General features: G+C 32.4%; 1 protein-coding gene across 2 annotated transcripts in view; it reads left to right on the top strand.

The window, feature by feature from the left end:
• Positions 1 to 21,034, top strand: part of LOC126747124 (potassium voltage-gated channel protein Shaker) — an 80,597-nt gene that overhangs the window by 33,048 nt on the left and 26,515 nt on the right. Inside the window, exons 2-6 of one of the 2 annotated variants that reach the window (XM_050455613.1) lie at positions 10,222 to 10,345; positions 10,403 to 10,690; positions 14,444 to 14,893; positions 18,130 to 18,301; positions 19,663 to 19,792. In XM_050455613.1, coding sequence (XP_050311570.1) covers positions 10,222 to 10,345; positions 10,403 to 10,690; positions 14,444 to 14,893; positions 18,130 to 18,301; positions 19,663 to 19,792 — 1,164 coding nt within the window. The remainder of the gene's footprint in view (positions 1 to 10,221; positions 10,346 to 10,402; positions 10,691 to 14,443; positions 14,894 to 18,129; positions 18,302 to 19,662; positions 19,793 to 21,034) is intronic. The other variant, XM_050455612.1, reaches the window with a different exon arrangement.

Genomic DNA, 21,034 nt, shown 5'->3' with positions numbered 1-21,034 from the left:
GGGAGTTATAAGCGATTTTTCCAAAATTGGAAAATTTTTTGTGAAAAATGGAAAAAAAAATTTTTTCAAAAAATTTCAATTTTTTTTTTTTACATCGATAGAACATCTAAAATCCTTCAAAAAAGCTTAATAACTTTTTTTTGAAAAATGTATTATATAAAAGTTACAGCCAAATTTCTCCCTTCAAAAATTGACAGGGATATGCCTGGAAAAATCTTAATAATTTCGGTTTTCATTTTTTTCCTGGAAAACTATTGGCTGTAGGAAAAAATTGTTTTAATAAAAGTTGTTTGGAATATCAATGCTCAATAGATGCAAAAGAAAAATAATTTTTAACTGCACTAGTTTTCCGGAAAATTGGGAAAAACCTCTTAACAGTTTTCCTACATTTTCTCGAAAACTATTGGAAAAATTGACAATTTTTTTACACCATTAGATTCCTAGTCAAAAATACTATAAATTTTGTAGAATAACATTTACTCGTAAATTTCATAATAAAGGAGCTATGAACGATTTTTCAAAAATTACCAAATTTTTGGTGAAAAATTGAAAAAAAAAATTTTTTCAAGAAATTAAAATTTTTTTTTGGCACATCGATAAAATATCTAAAATACGTTAAAAAAGCTTATTAACTTTTTTTTGGAAAATGTACCAAAAAAAAGTTATGCTCAATTTTCCCAAAAATTCTTTCTTTCAAAAATCGACAGGGGTATCCCTGGAAAAATGTTCGTAATTTTGGTTTTTATTTTTTTCCTGGAAAACTATTGGCTGTAGGAAAAAATTGTTTTAATAAAAGTTGTTTGGAATGTCAACGCGCAATAGATGCAAAAGAAAAATAAGTTTTATCTGCACTGGTTTTCCGGAAAATTGGGAAAAACCTCTTAACAGTTTTCCTACATTTTCTCGAAAACTATTGGAAAAATTGACAATTTTCTTGTAGCATTAGATTCCTAGTCAAAAATACTATAAATTCTGTAAAATAACTTTTAGTCGTAAATTTCATAATAAAGGAGCTATGAACGATTTTTCAAAAATTACCAAATTTTTGGTGAAAAATTGAAAAAAAAAATTTTTTCAAAAAATTAAAAATTTTTTTTGGCACATCGATAGAACATCCAAAATCCTTCAAAAAAGCTTAATAACTTTTTTTTGGAAAATGGGTCATAAAAAAGTTATACCCATATTTCCCAAAATGTCTGGTTCAAAAAATCGACAGGGGTCCCCCTGGAAAAATGTTCATAATTTCGGTTTTTATTTTTTTCCTGGAAAACTATTGGCTGGAGAAAAAAATTGTTTTAATAAAACTTGTTTGGAATGTCAATGCGCAACAGATGCAAAAGAAAAATCATTTTTAACTGCACTGGTTTTCCGGAAAATTGGGAAAAACCTCTTAACAGTTTTCCTACATTTTCTCGAAAACGATTGGAAAAATTGAGAATTTTCTTGTACCATTAGATTCTTAGTCAAAAATACTATAAATTTTATAGAATAGCATTTAGTCGTAAATTTCAAAATAAAGGAGTTATAAACGATTTTTCCAAAATTGGCAATTTTTTTGTGAAAAATTGAAAAAAAAAAATTTTTCAAAAAATTGCAATTTTTTTTTGGCACATCGATAGAGCATTAAAAATCCTTCAGAAAAGCTTAATAAAACTTTTTTGGAAAATGTACCAAAAAAAAGTTATGCTCAATTTTCCTAAAAATTCTTTCTTTCAAAAATCGACAGGGGTACCCCTGGAAATATGTTCATAATTTTGGTTTTTATTTTTTTCCTGGAAAACTATTGGCTGGAGAAAAAAATTGTTTTAATGAAAGTTGTTTGGAATATCAATGCGCAATAGATGCAAAAGAAAAATAATTTTGATCTGCACTGGTTTTCCGGAAAATTGGGAAAAACCTCTTAACAGTTTTCCTACATTTTCTCGAAAACTATTGGAAAAATTGAAAATTTTTTTATACCATTAGATTCCTAGTTAAAAATACTATAAATTTTGTAGAATAACTTTTAGTCGTAAATTTCAAAATAAAGGAGTTATAAGCGATTTTTCCAAAATTGGCAAATTTTTGGTGAAAAATGGAAAAAAAAAATTTTTCAAAAAATTTTAATTTTTTTTTTGGCACATCGATAGAACATTCAAAATCCTTTAAAAAAGCTTAATAACTTTTTTTTGAAAAATGTATTATAAAAAAGTTACAGCCAAATTTCTCCCTTCAAAAATCGACAGGGGTACCCCTGGAAAAATGTTCATAATTTCGGTTTTTATTTTTTTCCTGGAAAACTATTGACTGTAGCAAAAAATTGTTTTAATAAAAGTTGTTTGGAATGTCAACGCGCAATAGATGCAAAAGAAAAATAATTTTTAACTGCACTAGTTTTCTGGAAAATTGGGAAAAACCTCTAAACAGTTTTTTCCAATTTTCTCAAAAACTAATGGGAAAATTTAAAATTTTCTTTTACCATTAGATTCCTTTTTAAAAATGCTATAGGTTATGTAAAATAGTATTTTTTCGTAAATTCGAAAATACAGAAGTTATGAGCGATTTTCAAAAAACAAGAACATTTTCGGCGAAAAAATTGAAAAAGTTTTTTTTTCAAAAAATTCAATTTTTTTTCTACAAATTAATAAACCATTCAAAGGGCCTCAAAAAACCTTAGTACAACATTTTTGAAAAACGCACCATAAGAAAGTTACACCCCAATTTTCCACAATTTCGACAATTTTTCGATTTTCCCACCATATAAACCCAATAACAATTCCACATCAAACTTTCGGAAAACCCTCATTCGAACATCAATCTCACCCCAAAAAAAAAAAAAACGCAAGAGAAACGACCCCCCGCGAACGATAAATTCCTGCGGAAAATCATTATAAAAACCCGCCCCCCTGTTCCTCACCCCCTTGCCGCCGCCGCCCTTATCTCCCACGGCCGCCCTTTTCCCCAAAAACTCCCCCGAACCGGCAACGGCGCCCTCGTCAAATCCGACCCGAGCCGACTCCCGTCGATCCCGCCCGATCCTTCGGGATCCCCTTCAGTCAGTCGGCGACCGCGGAAGCCGAGCGTGTGTCCTCCGCGTGACGTCAGCGTATCCCCCCCCGCCCCGTGACACACGCGCGCGAACCCCCCCGCAATGGGGCCACCGAGGGGGCCCATCAGCCCCCCTTTAAGTCGCCCCCGAAGCCGCCGCCCTTTTGTCTTTCGCCCATTTTAAACCCCGCGGGGACGGCCACTTCTCGGTGGGACACTGTATCTATTATTATTAAAAGTGAGTGAGTGAGTGCAGAGAGTTTAATAATTGAAAGAAGACAGTGAGGGCAGTGAGGAGGCCCTTCAGGATTGATTCCCGTTTGGGCAGTATAGTAATTTCCTAATTGAATTTCCCGTTTTGGCAACAAGGCCCTTAATAAGAGAGGGATGCCATCGCGCACTATCCAATATGGAAGATGGCTTTCCATGGACAGATCCGGAGCCTCTGACGACGACGACGCTCTAATCTCGACGTCGGGATCGTTTTTTTCTCTCTCTCGTTATTATCTACTACTCCCTCACTATTATTGTTCATTTAGTGAGTTTGAGGGATTGGCGGTGGTGGGAGGGGGGTAGTAGTGTGAGGCACGTTTTTATATATGAGAGACGAAATAATTAACGCAGTGAGGTGAGTGAGGGGCCGCACCATTGCCCGCTTCGAGCAGTTGGAGAAATGGGGGCTTACCCCCGTCCTCCGGCCGCGACAGGACGCGAGGCCCATTGCCCCGCCCAGGTAAGCCTCCCTTACCAAAAAACAAACAAACAAACAACACTCACGCATTCTTTTGTTTTATCTCTATAAAAAAAAAATTGAATCCTCCAGATGTTTCGTTTCGACTTAATGGGAAGTACATTAATTGTCTGAAAATAGCCGCGGCATTTTCCAGAAAAACAATCATCATACGGGGGGGAGGGAGTGGAAAAAAAAATTAAAATTGTTTATTTAAACGTCACACCACGGGAATATTTATATCAATCTGCCCGAACTATGCCCGCATATAAACAACCAAAGCCAGTTCTAAAATTAACTGTATAGGCATTTGTTTATAAAAAGATCTGGATCTCAGATACATATATATATATATGTCCAGGAACACAGTGCACCCTTATCATAATCAAGTAAACTCTGGAAAAGTGTGAGTGGAGTTTTCGCCACCGGTCCAGCATCGGGGGATACTAAGAAAAAAAAAGGAAGAACGAGTTGGTCCCCCCTCCCTCCCCCTTGTCTTCCCCCTCGACCCGATTCGGTCCTCGGGCTGACGTCACGGGAGACGCGGCGCACGCCCTGCGACGCCCGTGACGTCATCGAGGCCCTTCGGGGTCAACTGCGGGGGGCCCCATGGAAACTGTTGTAAAAAAAAAAATAATTTTTTTTTTTTTAAATCTCAGAATGTTTCCAATCCTCTTGGTATGGATGCGAGTGGATTAAAAATACTCTTCCGTGTTTAATAAGTTGGAATTTGTAATGCCAAGGTTCAGTTTTTTTTTTAAATTTAGAGAAGTGTAAAGGGGGAACGGGGGGGGAAGGGACGGTGGCGTCAGAGTGATTTTTGGAAGTGACGAGTTGTTTTTTGGAAAAGTCACGAGTTTGAGAGGCGAAGGCCAGTTGACTGATGGTTTTTTTGTACCGTTTGATTGTCCATAGGTGTGGGTATGATTCGTGTAAGTTTCGGGTCAATCGGACTTGATTTGAATTTTTGAAGTTGCACTACAAAAATTTTTGGGCATTTTTTTAGAAAAAAAATCATAACTTCAAAAATAATGGACCAATTAACTTACAACCTTTTCCCAATTATTAACAATTGATTTCTTTAAAACTTGCAGAAGTTTCAAGTAAATTGGTCTTGATTTGAATTTTTTATGAATTTTCAAAGTTGAAGTAAAATAATTCTTAGACTTTTTTTGGAAAAAAAATCATAATTAAAAAAATAATGGACCAATTAACTTACAACCTTCTCCCAATTATTAACAATAGATTTCTTTAAAACTTGCAGAAGTTTCAAGTAAATTGGTCTTGATTTGAATTTTTTATGAATTTTCAAAGTTGAACTAAAATAATTCTTAGACTTTTTTTGGAAAAAAATCATAATTAAAAAAATAATGGACCAATTAACTTACAACCTTTTCCTAATTATTAACAATAGATTTCGTTAAAACTTGCAGAAGTTTTAAGTAAATTGGTCTTGATTTGAATTTTTTATGAATTTTCAAAGTTGAACTAAAATAATTCTTAGACTTTTTTTGGAAAAAAATCATAATTAAAAAAATAATGGACCAATTAACTTACAACCTTCTCCCAATTATTAACAATAGATTTCTTTAAAACTTGCAGAAGTTTCAAGTAAATTGGTCTTGATTTGAATTTTTTATGAATTTTCAAAGTTGAACTAAAATAATTCTTAGACTTTTTTTGGAAAAAAAATATAATTAAAAAAATAATGGACCAATTAACTTACAACCTTTTCCCAATTATTAACAATAGATTTTCTTTAAAACTTGCAGAAGTTTCAAGTAAATTGGTCTTGATTTGAATTTTTTATGAATTTTCAAAGTTGAACTAAAATAATTTTTAGACTTTTTTTCTTAAAAAAATCATAATTAAAAAAATAATGGACCAATTAACTTACAACCTTTTCCCAATTATTAACAATTGATTTCTTTAAAACTTGCAGAAGTTTCAAGTAAATTGGTCTTGATTTGAATTTTTTATGAATTTTCAAAGTTGAACTAAAATAATTCTTAGACTTTTTTTGGAAAAAAAATCATAATTAAAAAAATAATGGACCAATTAACTTACAACCTTTTCCCAATTATTAACAATTGACTTCTTTAAAACTTGCAGAAGTTTTAAGCAAATTGGTCATGATTTGAATTTTTTATGAATTTTCAAAGTTGGACTAAAATAATTCTTAGACTTTTTTTGGAAAAAAAATCATAATTAAAAAAATAATGGACCAATTAACTTACAACCTTTTCCCAATTATTAACAATTGACTTCTTTAAAACTTGCAGAAGTTTCAAGTAAATTGGTCATGATTTGAATTTTTTATGAATTTTCAAAGTTGGACTAAAATAATTCTTAGACTTTTTTTGGAAAAAAAATCATAATTAAAAAAATAATGGACCAATTAATTTACAACCTTTTCCCAATTATTAACAATAGACTTCTTTAAAACTTGCAGAAGTTTCAAGTAAATTGGTCTTGATTTGAATTTTTTATGAATTTTCAAAGATGAACTAAAATAATTCTTAGACTTTTTCTTGCAAAAAAATCATAATTAATAAAATAATGGACCAATTAACTTACAACCTTTTCCCAATTATTAACAATAGATTTCGTTAAAACTTGCAGAAGTTTTAAGTAAATTGGTCTTGATTTGAATTTTTTATGAATTTTCAAAGTTGAAGTAAAATAATTCTTAGACTTTTTTTGGAAAAAAAATCATAATTAAAAAAATAATGGACCAATTAACTTACAACCTTTTCCCAATTATTAACAATTGTTTTTTTTAAAACTTGCAGAGGTTTCAAGTAAATTGGTTTTGATTTGAGTTTTTTATGAATTTTCAAAGTTGAAGTAAAATAATTCTTAGACTTTTTTTGGAAAAAAAATCATAATTAAAAAAATAATGGACCAATTAACTTACAACCTTTTCCCAATTATTAACAATTGTTTTTTTTAAAACTTGCAGAGGTTTCAAGTAAATTGGTTTTGATTTGAGTTTTTTATGAATTTTTAAAGTTGAACTAAAATAATTCTTAGACTTTTTTTGGAAAAAAAATTATAATTAAAAAAATAATGGACCAATTAACTTACAACCTTTTCCCAATTATTAACAATAGATCTCTTTAAAACTTGCAGAAGTTTCAAGTAAATTGGTCTTGATTTGAATTTTTTATGAATTTTCAAAGATGAACTAAAATAATTCTTAGACTTTTTCTTGCAAAAAAATCATAATTAATAAAATAATGGACCAATTAATTTACAACCTTTTTCCAATTATTAACAATACATTTCTTTAAAACTTGCAGAAGTTTCAAATAAATTGGTCTTATTTTAAATTTTTAAGAATGGTTTAAACTTTTTCCAGACCACCCTCAGAAAAACCTTCGTAACTCATAAACCAAAAGGCCAATTAACTTCCGGTCTTCTCTGTCCAATTAACTATGAACGTGCCTATAACCTCATAAAAGCTTCAAAGCAATTCGAACAAAATTTGCATTTTCTTTGAATTTTCTTCAAAAAAACTCCCTCTTGACACATTTTTTCCTCTACTGCTGCATAAACAAACGAACGTCTCAGGTACAGTAAACAACAAAATCGATGAGAAAAAAAAACTGGGATGTTTTCTCAACCCTTTTTTCCTTCCCTACGTCACGTCAGTGGGAGATTCGCGGTCGTGGTGTCAATACAGGGCGATAAAAGGGGCCAAAATGGTCAACTATAGAACAGGATCTGGTACGCAAAACTAATTAATTTAATTTACTAAATCCGTAGCCCAGATCCTTCAATCAATGCCAACGAGTTTCTCTAGTTGGACGCGTTAATTAGAATCAATAAGAAAAATAATTAATTAGAATTAACGAGCGACTTTATGTGGCCGGTAACCTCCTGAAACGGGGCCACCCCGTTGATGGTCCCCGACAAAACAAAAATGCACATTTGAATTTCCCGCCGATAAATCAAATTTCAAACCGGCCAAAATAAAAATAAAAAAAAAGAAGAATTTCAACTATATATCCATAATATTATGGTACCGACGCTCAGTACCGACGTGTCACCATTAACGTGTGCCATGGGTATGAAGCAGTGCTGTGAGTTCATTATTAGTACTAGAGCTAGGGCGAGGAGGTAATTTGTTGGGCCACAATTTAAATCGTAGTTAAAACAGTTGGTGGTTGAGGTATTTATTTTGCACGTTTCGTTTTTTTGGGCCTCATCAGTCAGGAGCAATGAGGCGTGAATTTTTTAGCTTGTTACTTATATTTGAAACTCAAAAACTACTTGGGGAAAAAAATTGAAATTTTTCACAAATGTTACGTGGGCTATGAGGTACCGTTGGTAAAAGTTTCGTCTTTCTAGGCCTCATCAGTTAAAAGTTATTTAAACGTAATGGAGACCTTATACCAGGATGAGTGAATTTTCTTGTTACCCGGACAGTACCTTTAAACTCCTATAATTCAAAAACCACTTAGCCAAAAAAATTGAAATTTATAGAAAATATTACTTCATATATGAAGTGCTATTGGTGCAAGTTTCATACTTCTGGGTCTCATTAGTCAAAAGTTATTTGAAGATAATGACGACCTTGTACCAGGATTTACGTTTTTTCTTATTACAAGGGCTCTATATTTAAAGACTTATAACTCAAAAACTTTTTAACTTAGAAAAATGAAATTTATAGCAAATATTACTTGACATATGAGGTACTATTGTTGAAAGTTTCATCCTTCTAGACCTCATCAGTAAAAAGTTATTTAAATGTAATGGAGACCTTATTCCAGGATGAACGTTTATTTTTATTACTAGAACCGTATTTTGAAACTCCTGTAATTCAAAAACTACTTGAGCAAAAAAATTGAAATTTACAGCAAATATTACTTGACATGTGAGGTACTATTGCTGAAAGTTTCGTCCTTCTAGACCTCATCAGTAAAAAGTTATTTAAATGTAATGGAGACCTTATTCCAGGATGAACGTTTATTTTATTACTTGAACCGTATTTTGAAACTCCTGTAATTTAAAAACTACTTGACCAAAAAAATTGAAATTTACAGCAAATATTACGTGACATATGAGGTACTACTGTTGAAAGTTTCGTCCTTCTAGACCTCATCAGTAAAAAGTTATTTAAATGTAATGGAGACCTTATTCTAGGATGAACGTTTATTTTTATTACTCGAACAGTACATTTAAACTCCTGTAATTCAAAAACTACTTAACCAAAAAAATTGAAATTTACAGCAATTATTACCTGATATATGAGGTACCATTGCTGAAAGTTTCGTCCTTCTAGACCTCATCAGTAAAAAGTTATTTAAACGTAATGGAGCCCTTATACCAGGATGAACGTTTTTTTTTATTACTTGAACCGTATTTTGAAACTCCTGTAATCCAAAAACTACTTGACCAAAAAAATTGAAATTTACAGCAAATATTACTTGATATATGAGGTACTATTGCTGAAAGTTTCGTCCTTCTAGACCTCATCAGTAAAAAGTTATTTAAATGTAATGGAGACCTTATACCAGGATGAACGTTTTTTTTTATTACTTGAACCGTATTTTGAAACTCCTGTAATCCAAAAACTACTTGACCAAAAAAATTAAAATTTACAGCAAATATTACTTGACATATGAGGTACTATTGTTGAAAGTTTCGTTCTTCTAGACCTCATCAGTAAAAAGTTATTTAAATGTAATGGAGACCTTATTCCAGGATGAACGTTTATTTTTATTACTAGAACCGTATTTTGAAACTCCTGTAATCCAAAAACTACTTGACCAAAAAAATTGAAATTTACAGTAAATATTACTTGATATATGAGGTACTATTGTGGAAAGTTTCGTCCTTCTAGACCTCATCAGTAAAAAGTTATTTAAACGTAATGGATGACCCTAAACCAGGATGAACGTTTTTTTTTATTACTAGAACCGTATTTTCAAACTCCTGTAATTCAAAAACTACTTAACCAAAAAAATTGAAATTTACAGCAAATATTACTTGACATATGAGGTACTATTGTGGAAAGTTTCGTCCTGCTAGACCTCATCAGTAAAAAGTTATTTAAATGTAATGGAGACCTTATACCAGGATGAACGTTTTTTTTATTACTTGAACCGTATTTTGAAACTCTTGTAATTCAAAAACTACTTGACCAAAAAAATTGAAATTTACAGCAAATATTACTTGACATATGAGGTACTATTGTGGAAAGTTTCATCCTTCTAGACCTCATCAGTAAAAAGTTATTTAAACGTAACGGAGATCTTATACCAGGTTGAATGATTTTTTTTTATTACTCTAACAGTACATTTAAACTCCTGTAATTCAAAAACTACTTTACCAAAAAATTTGAAATTTACAGCAAATATTACGTGACATATGAGGTACTATTGTTGAAAGTTTCGTCCCTCTGGGTCTCATCAGTACTGAGTTATACGGGGATCAAAGTGGACTTTTGTTTTTTTTAGGTCGCTGCCCAAGCTCAGCAGCCAGGACGAGGACGGGCACACCCCCCACTCCCAGTTCACTGGAGTTGCGCACTTCGAGCCCATTCCACACGACCACGATTTTTGCGAGCGTGTCGTCATTAACGTGAGTCCTCGACAAAAAAAAAAAAAAAACAACAAAAATGAACCCGGAACTTTGCAGGTTAGCGGTCTACGTTTCGAGACCCAACTGCGCACCCTCAATCAGTTTCCCGACACGTTGCTAGGAGACCCCGCGCGCCGGATCCGGTACTTCGATCCGCTCCGGAATGAGTACTTCTTCGACCGGAATCGGCCCTCGTTCGACGCCATTTTGTATTATTATCAGTCCGGGGGAAGGCTCCGGAGGCCGGTCAACGTGCCCCTGGACGTTTTCAGCGAGGAAATCAAGTTTTACGAGCTGGGCGAGCCGGCGATCAGCAAGTTTAGGGAGGACGAGGGATTTATTAAGGTCGGTGCGCTGACGCTTTTTTTATTATGACAGCATTTAGTAACTGTAGAATATACGTGTATCGTATACGATTCTGTTTACACGAGGGAGGACATTTCGGCATTTAATTAATAATAATTAATAATATTTATATAATTGTATCAAATTTAAATAAACAAATTGTGTTATTAGATTAGATATGAAAAACAATGATTCTTGTTACCAATTTCTTACTGGTCAGGTGTGTGGGGTGGGTGGGGGGCTAAGGGTAGGATTAATAAAAAACGTCATTTTTGCAGAAAATAATTGACTGAGAAAAAAATACTTTTTAAGAAAATTATAATCGTTTTTTATTAGGCCTACCATTAGCCCCCCACCCACCCCACACACCTGACCAGTAAGAAATTGGTAACAAAAATCATTGTTTTTTATATTTAATCTAATAACACAATTTGTTTATTTGAATTTGATACAATCATATAAATGTATATTAATAAATATTTAATACAAAAACAGTGCCATTACATTGGATATTATGGACCAAAAAATGGTGATTTTTCAACAGAATTTCTTACTGGTAAAGTATGTGGGGTGGGTGGGGGGCTAAGGGTAGGATTAATAAAAAACGTTTTTTTTTCAAATTATTTTTTGCAAAAAAACGTTTTTTTATTAGGCCTACTCTTAGCCCCCCACCCACCCTACATAACTTACCAGTAAGAAATTCTGTTGAAAAATCACTATTTTTTGTTGATAATATCCAATCTAATAGCACTGTTTTTGTATTATATGTATATTTATTAATTATATAATTATATTAAAATTAAATAAACAAAATGTGTTATTAGATTAAATATGAAAAACAATGATTTTTGTAAACAATTTCTTACTGGTCAGGTGTGTGGGGTGGGTGGGGGGCTAAGGGTAGGCCTAATAAAAAACGTTTTTTTTGCAGTAAATAATTGCCTGAGAAAAAAATCCTTTTTACGAAAATTATATGCGATAAAAAACTCTATAGTTTTTGTATCTACACTTTTCTCACATAACCTTAAGGTTTTCAAGTAAAACGTGAAAAAACCCTATTTTATTTTTAACTGAACAACTATATAATCATGAAGTACTAAATGTTTTGGGCACTATAAGTCTTATTAGAGGTCTGTTCTTTTACTCATAAAAATAATAATTTGAAAAATTATAAAAGCATAGACGTATCACACGAAATAAAATTTAAAAAAATATATTAAGATACCAAAAAGTAAGGCTTAAATATAATAAACCTTAGATTTGTCTTAACACTCTTAAGAATGAATCAGTAAAGATATATATCAAATTTGGTATATTGATGGAATTGTTATAAGAGTATCCTGTGACGTATTCAGTTGTCATTTCCTGTTTAAGCGGAAGTGACTCTTGCTTTCTTATTTCGATATATATCGAATGTCCTAAAATATTTTTTTCAAAATTACCCTTAACTAATTAATTTCTTTTTTTTTTAATACCATATGTAATTCTTAATATCTAGTAAGTGCACGGTTCTTCCGGAATGTTAATTCGCTTGGTAAAAAACAATTAAAAGAAACAAAAAAATACTTTTTTTTTACTAAGAAATTACTCAAAACGATAATCGAAAAACTTGATTTTTATGAAGAATTTCGTGCATTTTTTTTTAGTTAAATAAACACGATAGTCTTTATGTCAAGGAATATTGAGATTATTTAAAAAAATACGGTGTTTATACTATTGATTTTATTAGATATGGTATTTTTATCCAATAAACGGTGACCTAAATTCCTAACCTAAACCCGATCATTTTTTTCTTGGGCAATTATTTACTGCAAAAACATTGTTTTTTATTAGGCAACCCTCAGCCCCCCACCCACCCCACACACCTGACCAGTAAGAAATTAGTAACAAAAATCATTGTTTTTTATATTTAATCTAATAACACAATTTGTTTATTTAAATTTGATATAAATATATGCATGTATATTAATAAATATTTAATACAAAAACAGTGCTATTACATTGGATATTATGGACAAAAAAATGATGATTTTTCATCAGAATTTCTTACTAGTAAGTAGTGTGGGGTGGGTGGGGGGCTAAGGGTAGAATCAATAAAAAACGTTTTTTTTTTTATTTATTTTCTGCAAAAAAAAACGTTTTTTATTAGGCCTTCCTTAGCCCCCCACCCACCCCACACACCTGACCAGTAAGAAATTGTTTACAAAAATCATTGTTTTTCAAATTTTATCTAATAAAAAAACACAGTTTGTTTATTTAAATTTGATGTAATTATTTATATATATATTGTTAATTATTTAATACAAAAACAGTGTTAATAGATTAGATATTATAGAGGAAAACAGTGATTTTCCAATAGAATTTCTTACTGGTAAGTAGTGTGGGGTGGGTGGGGGGCTAAGGGTTGTCTAATGAAAAACAATGTTTTTGCATAAAATATATATTCAATATTTAATTTATTCGCACTATTTACTTAAATTTGATACAATTTTATATATAAATATATAGTTAAAAAACAGCGTTATTAGATTTGATAATATGAACAAAAAACAGTGATTTTTCAAGAAAATTTCATGAAATATTTGAATTATCGAGTTTAAAAAATAAATACGTAAATCCCGTGTCAATTTTTTTAAATGCTGAATTATTCACCCATTTGTAAACAGAATCGTATATGATACACGTATATTCTCACCTATAATTTTCTTAAAAAGCATTTTTCTTTTAGGAACTTATTTTCTGCAAAAAAAACGTTTTTTATTAATTATACCCTTCGCCCCCCACCCACCCCACACGACTTACCAGTAAGAAATTCTGTTGGAAAATCACCGTTTTTCATCCATAACATTTGATCTATTCACACTGTTTTTGTATTAAATATTTATTAATATACGTATATATAATTATATCAAATTTAAATAAACAAACTATGTTATTAGATTAAATATGAAAAACAATGATTTTTGGTAACAATTTTCTTACTGGTCAGGTGTGTGGGGTGGGTGGGGGGCTAAGGGTATAATTAATAAAAAACGTTTTTTGTCTTTTACAAACAAAATGTATTTTTCAAAAAACTACCCTTACACCCCCCACCCACCCCACATACTTTACCAGTAAGAAATTCTTTTGCAAAGTCACTGTTTTTTTGTATTAAATATTAATTAATATACATGCATATATTTATATCAAATTTAAATAAACAAATTGTGTTATTAGATTAGCAATAAAAAAATGGTGATTTTTCAACAGAATTTCTTAATGGTAAAGTATGTGGGGTGGGTGGGGGGCTAAGGGTAGTCTTAATAAAAAACCTTTTTTTTGCAGAAAATTATTTGAAAAAAAAACGTTTTTCATTAATTCTACCCTTAGCCCCCCACCCACCCCACATACTTTACCAGTAAGAAATTCTTTGGAAAAATCATTATTTTTCAAATTAATCTAATAACACAGTTTGTTTTATTTAAATTTGATGTAATTATTCATAAGTATATTGTTAATTATTTAATACAAAAACAGTGTTAATAGATTGGACAATATGGTCAAAAAACAGTGATTTTTCATAAGAATTTCATCAAATTTCTAAAGTGTAGTAATCGAATGTAAAAACTAGCTATAAAAATCCCTTTTCGATTCTTTTAAATACCCTAATATTCACCCTTTTGTAAACCGAATCGTATATGATACACGTATATTAAACCAAACTTGCGCTTCGTAAAAATAAGTTCCCAGTAAATTGCCCTCGACGTTCCGCAGGAGGAAGAAAAACCGTTACCGAGCCGCGAGTTCCAGCGCGACGTGTGGCTCCTGTTCGAGTACCCGGAGTCCTCGCAGGCAGCGCGCGTGGTCGCCATCATTTCCGTCTTCGTCATCCTCCTGTCGATCGTCATCTTCTGTCTCGAAACGTTGCCCGAGTTCAAGCACTACCACGTCTTCAACACGACCACCAACGGCACCAAGATCGAGGAGGACGAGGTGCCCGACATCACCGATCCGTTTTTCCTCATCGAGACGATCTGCATCGTCTGGTTCACGTTCGAGTTGTCGGTGCGGTTCTTGGCGTGTCCGAATAAGTTGCACTTCTTCCGTGACGTCATGAATTTCATCGACATCATCGCGATCATCCCGTATTTCATCACGTTGGCGACGGTGGTGGCGGAGGAGGAGGACCCGATCCAGCTGCCCCGCGCTCCCGTCAGTCCCCAGGTGAGTGGTTGATTTCGCTTTTTTGATTCGCTCTCTGATTGGCTTAGAAGGGAGGAAAAGAGAGAGAGAGAGAGAGAGAGTTTCGTGCTGAACAAGAAAGCTCTTAAGCATTTTGCTGCAGCATTAACGGTTTTCCAGTAAATCATTGCCAATAGATCTCTCTACAGTTGCTTAAGAAGTTTTAGGTAAACTGCTCCTTCTTATTTGAATGGAGTAAAATGATTAGTGGAAAAAAATTAATAACTCTTGAAACGGAGGGCCGATTTACTTGCGGTCTTCTCTAGTCGATTGTCAAGGAATTTCCTTAAGACTTACAGGAAGTTGTAAGTAAATTGCTCCTAAAGTGAATTTTTTATGATGTTTTTAAGTTGGATTAAGATGATTTATGAACTGTTTTTTGGAAAAAAATTAATAACTGTTAAAGGAAAAGGACAATTTACTTATGGTCTTGTCCCGTAGATTGTCAATAGATCTCTTTATAATCCCAAGAAGTTTTGAGTCAATTGCTCTTGATTTGAGTTTTTTATGAATTTTTAAAGTTGGACTAAAACAATTTTTGAACTTTTTTTTGGAAAAAAATTCATAATTTAAAAATTATTAGACGAATTAATTTATAATCATCTTTCATCTATTAGCAATAGATCTCTTTATAATTACACGAAGTTTCAAGTAAATTGCCCTTGCCTTAAATTTTTTATGAATTTTTAAAGTTATAGTAAAATAAATTTTGGACCATTTTTAGAAAAAAAATCATAACTCTTAAAACTGATTACCAATTTACGTATGGTCTTCTCCTATCGATCGACAAAAGACCTTCTTATAATTCCAAAAAGTTCCAAGTCAATTGCTCTTGATTTGAAGTCCTTATGATTTTTTAAAGTTGAACTAAAATAATTTTTGGACTATTTTTGGAAAAAAATTAATACCTCTAAAACCGGCAGCCCAATTTACTTCTGGTCTTCTCCTATCTACTGTCAATAGATCTCTCTATTTTCACAAGAACTTTCAAGTAAATTGCTCTTGATTTGAATTTTTTATGAATTTTTTTAATAATTATCGAACTATTTTTGGAAAAAAATTAATAACTCTAAAACCGGCAGCCCAATTTACTTCTGGTCTTCTTTTATCTATTTTCAATAGATCTCTTTATTTTTACAAGAAGTTTCAAGTAAATTGCTCTTGATTTGAATTTTTTATGAATTTTTTTAATAATTATCGAACTATTTTTGGAAAAAAATTAATAACTCTAAAACCGGCAGCCCAATTTACTTCTGGTCTTCTTTCATCTACTGTCAATAGATCTCTCTATTTTCACAAGAAGTTTCAAGTAAATTGCTCTTGATTTGAATTTTTTTTAATTTTTTTAAGTTGGACTTAAATAATTTTCAAACTATTTTTGGAAAAAAATTAATAACTCTAAAACCGGCAGCCCAATTTACTTCTGGTCTACTTCTATCTACTGTCATTAGATCTCTCTATTTTCACAAGAAGTTTCAAGTAAATTGCTCGTGATTTGAATTTTTTATGAGTTTTTTAAATAATTATCGAACTATTTTTGGAAAAAAATTAATAACTCTAAAACGGGCAGCCCAATTTACTTCTGGTCTTCTTCTATCTACTGTCAATAGATCTCTCTATTTTCACAACAAGTTTCAAGTAAATTGCTCTTGATTTGAATTTTTTATGAATTTTTTTAAGTTGGACTAAAATAATTATCGAACTATTTTTGGAAAAAAATTAATAACTCTAAAACCGGCAGTCCAATTTACTTCTGGTGTTCTTCCATCTACTTTCAATAGATCTCTCTATTTTCACAAGAAGTTTCAAGTAAATTGCTCTTGCTTTGAATTTTTTATGAATTTTTTAAGTTGGACTAAAATAATTTATGAACTTTTTTTAGAAAAAAATTAATAACTCTAAAACCAGCAGCCCAATTTACTTCTGGTCTTCTTCTATCTACTGTCAATAGATCTCTCTATTTTCACAAGAAGTTTCAAGTAAATTGCTCTTGATTTGAATTTTTTATGAATTTTTTAAGTTGGACTAAAATAATTTTTGAACTATTTTTGGAAAAAAATTAATAAATTTAAAACCGGCAGCCCAATTTATTTCTGGTCTTCTTTTGTCTATTGTCAATAGATCTCTCTATTTTCACAAGAAGTTTCAAGTAAATTGCTCTTGATTTGAATTTTTTATGAATTTTTTTAAGTAGGACTTAAATCATTTTCAAACTATTTTTGGAAAAAAATTAATAACTCTAAAACCAGCAGCCCAATTTACTTCTCGTCTTCTTCTATCTACTGTCAATAGATCTCTTTATTTTCACAAGAAGTTTCAAGTAAATTGCTCTTGATTTGAATTTTTTATGAATTTTTTAAGTTGGATCAATACAATTATCGAACTATTTTTGGAAAAAAATTAATAACTCTAAAACCGGCAGCCCAATTGACTTCTGGTCTTCTTCAATCTACTGTCAATAGATCTCTTTATTTTTACAAGAAGTTTCAAGTCAATTGCTCTTGATTTGAACTTTTTATGAATTTTTTAAGTTGGACTAAAATAATTATCAAACTATTTTTGGAAAAAAATTAATAACTCTAAAACCGGCAGCCCAATTTACTTCTGGTCTTCTTCCATCTACTGTCAATAGATCTCTCTATCTTTACAAGAAGTTTCAAGTAAATTGCTCCTGATTTGAATTTTTTATGAATTTTTTAAGTTGGACCAATACAATTATCGAACTATTTTTGGAAAAAAATTAATAACTCTAAAACCGGCAGCCCAATTTACTTCTGGTCTTCTTTCATCTACTGTCAATAGATCTCTCTATTTTCACAAAAAGTTTCAAGTAAATTGCTCTTGATTTGAATTTTTTATGTAACTTAGATGTTTTGGGGCACGACTTGCCTGGTCAAATTATATGAAATATCTCAGTTTCTGTTAGGTTTATGAAAAAATGTTTAGGGATAGAAAAGAAGGAGCATTTCATGCTGAGTAAGAAAGCTCTCAAGCATTTTTCTGTAGCACAAACACATGTTCAGGAAATCGGACTTAAGCAGCTGCCTGGACAAATAACGTAAATTATCTCGGCTCCTGTTAGGTTCACGAAAAAACCTTGAGAGATCAAAATTAAAGAGAATTTCATGCCGAACAAAAAAGCCCTCAAGCATTTTCTTGTAGCACCAACGCTTTTCCAGCTATTTCCAGCTAAAGTAAGCTCATGATTACCTTTGCAGGATAAAAGCACGAACCAAGCGATGTCGCTGGCGATATTGCGGGTAATCCGATTGGTCCGAGTCTTCCGTATATTCAAGCTGAGCAGACACAGCAAGGGCCTCCAGATATTGGGGCGCACCCTCAAGGCGAGCATGCGCGAACTCGGTCTGCTCATCTTCTTCCTATTCATCGGTAAGTACCGCTCACACCCACCTCCCATCTTTGTCGTCGTTCCCTCTTTTTTCTCACTTTCACCCTTCAATCAATCAAAGCAGTAGTACCGAACAACAACTAAAGGGATTAAAAAAAAACAACAACGTCCTCCCTCCCTCCCTCCCTCCCTGCCCCACATTTTTCTTTATTTCCAGGGGTGGTACTGTTCTCCAGCATAGTCTACTTCGCGGAGGCGGGAATCGAGCGCACCACCTTCAAATCGATCCCGGACGCTTTTTGGTGGGCGGTGGTCACCATGACCACCGTGGGATACGGAGACATGAGGTCAGATTTACTAAACGAATGCCTCCCTTGTCTTTCTCTCTCTCTCTCTCTTTATTATTCCCTTCCTTCCTCCCTCTCTCTCCCTCGCCCTCAAGTGTCTCTTTATATGGATATGGATATGGGCTATTTATGGTGTATTTTTGGTTAATTTTTATGGTGGTGGTGGGCACGTGCAAAAAAATTTAGGAAACCTTAAGAGTGTTTTTTTTAAGTTGAATCGTGGAAATCCGTGCACTAGAAGGAGTTTTATCCAGGTTTTTGGGGGTCATGTCCGAGACAGGGACAGTTCCGACTTGTTTGGGCTATAACTCCCCTTCTGGTGCTCAGATTGACTTGATTTTTACTTTGAAAGATTCTTTGGAATATTTTCTAACTTTTACTGAAAAAACCATCAAAATCCGTGCGATAGAAGCGGTTTTATTCAAGTTTTAACCCAAGAGACCCAAGCGACACGTGATCCTATATAAACAAATATACAATTTATTTTTGGTTGAAGTTCAACTGTAAATATCCAATAAAATGTCGTGTTTCTTAAAGATCACTATTTTCTCAGGCAATTATTTTTATGCAAAAAAAATTGTTTTTTTATTAATTCCACCCTTAGCCCCCCACCCACCCCACACACCTGACCAGTAAGAAATTGTATACAAAAATCATTGTTTTTTAATATAATATGCATGAATAACAACTGCTTTTGTTGTTAATTATTTAATACAAAAACAGTGTTAATAGATCGGATATTATAGAGGAAAAACGGTGATTTTTCAATAGAATGTCTCACTGGTAAGCAGTGTGGGGTGGGCGGGGGGCCAAGGGTTGCCTAACAAAAAACAACATTTTTGCACAAAATATACTAAATATAACGTAATTTTAACAGAATCGTATATGATACACGTATATTCAACAGTTAAATATACTAAAAAAAAAAAACCTCGTAATCCAGGACGTCTCTTGCTTGCCCGTATTTTTTTACGCGTGCCCGTTGTTTTTTTTGTTTTTTTGGCATTTCATGGTGTCGGGGCGTGGTTAGAGTGTCTTGTGTCTGTGTGTTGCAGGCGTGGTGCTGTTCTCGTCGGCCGTGTACTTCGCTGAGGCGGGCAGCGAGAACTCATTCTTCAAGTCGATCCCGGACGCGTTCTGGTGGGCCGTCGTTACGATGACGACCGTCGGATACGGCGACATGACGTATGAGATGATTTCTAAAACACACACACGAACACGAACACACACACATACACGTCATGGTTTTCTTTTGTTTTTTGCCCACTCCCACTCCTCCCTCTCTCGCCCTTTTTAAAAAACCGTAATTTTTTAGGAAAAAAGTGGTTTAGGTTACGTGGTGACGCTCCTCGTTGAAGAAAGTCCATCAGCGAGCGGTACCTTGTAACGGTTTTTAACTAGTCAATCCGTCATTATTTATTATTCAGATCGATCGGGGACATGAATTTTTAAATAAAAGTGGGTTTAAGAAAATCGTTATAACTTCTCGATTTTTGACATTAAATTAATGAAATAAGTAGTAAATGGTTCTGAAATGATGCGGCTATGCAGCTATATAGTCAGCTACAGCATATTTCTAATAAAAGTGCCAAAATTTTATTTTCTCTTGAAGACAAATTAATTCAAACCGATCAGGGAAGTGAATTTTCAAATAAAAGTATGTTTGGGAAAATCGTCATAACTTCTCGATTTTTCAAGATAAATTAGTAAAATAAAAAGTATATGGTCCTAAGATGATGTGGCTATGTAGCTGTGTAAGCAGCAATAGCTCATTTTTATTAAAACTGCCAAAAATTAATTTTTTCTTTGACATAAATTTGATTTAAACTGATCAGGAAAGTGAATTTTCAAATTGGAGTGTGATTGGAAAAATCGTTATAACTTCTCAGCTTTTAAAGATAAATTAGTGAAATAAAAAGTAGATGGTACTGGGATAATGTGGCTATGTAGCTGTGTAAACAGCAATAGCTCATTTTTATTAAAATTGCCAAAAATTGTATTTTTTCTTCGAGATTTCAACTGATCAGGAAAGTGCATCTTTAAATAAAAGTGTGCCTGGAAAAAAATTCATAACTTCTTGGTTTTTTAAGATAAATTATTGAAATAAAAAGTATATGGTATTGGAATGATGTAGCTATGTAGCTATATAGTCAGCTACAGCATATTTTTATTAAAAATGCCAAAATTTTATTTTTTCTTGAAGACAAATTAATTCAAACCGATCAGGGAAGTGAATTTTCAAATAACAAAATGTTTGGGAAAATCGTCATAACTTCTCGATTTTTCAAGATAAATTAGTAAAATAAAAAGTATATAGTACTAAGATGATGTGGCTATGTAGCTGTGTAAACAGCAATAGCTCTTCTTTGTTTAAACTGTCAAAATTATATTTTCTCCTTGAACTGATCTGAAAAGTGAATTTTCAAA

This window comes from Anthonomus grandis, chromosome 19, assembly GCF_022605725.1.
Source record: "Anthonomus grandis grandis chromosome 19, icAntGran1.3, whole genome shotgun sequence".
In the NCBI taxonomy this organism is placed as follows: domain Eukaryota; kingdom Metazoa; phylum Arthropoda; class Insecta; order Coleoptera; family Curculionidae; genus Anthonomus; species Anthonomus grandis.
The sequence above is the reverse complement of the archived record's forward strand: the minus strand, read 5'-3'. Positions and strand labels throughout refer to the sequence as shown.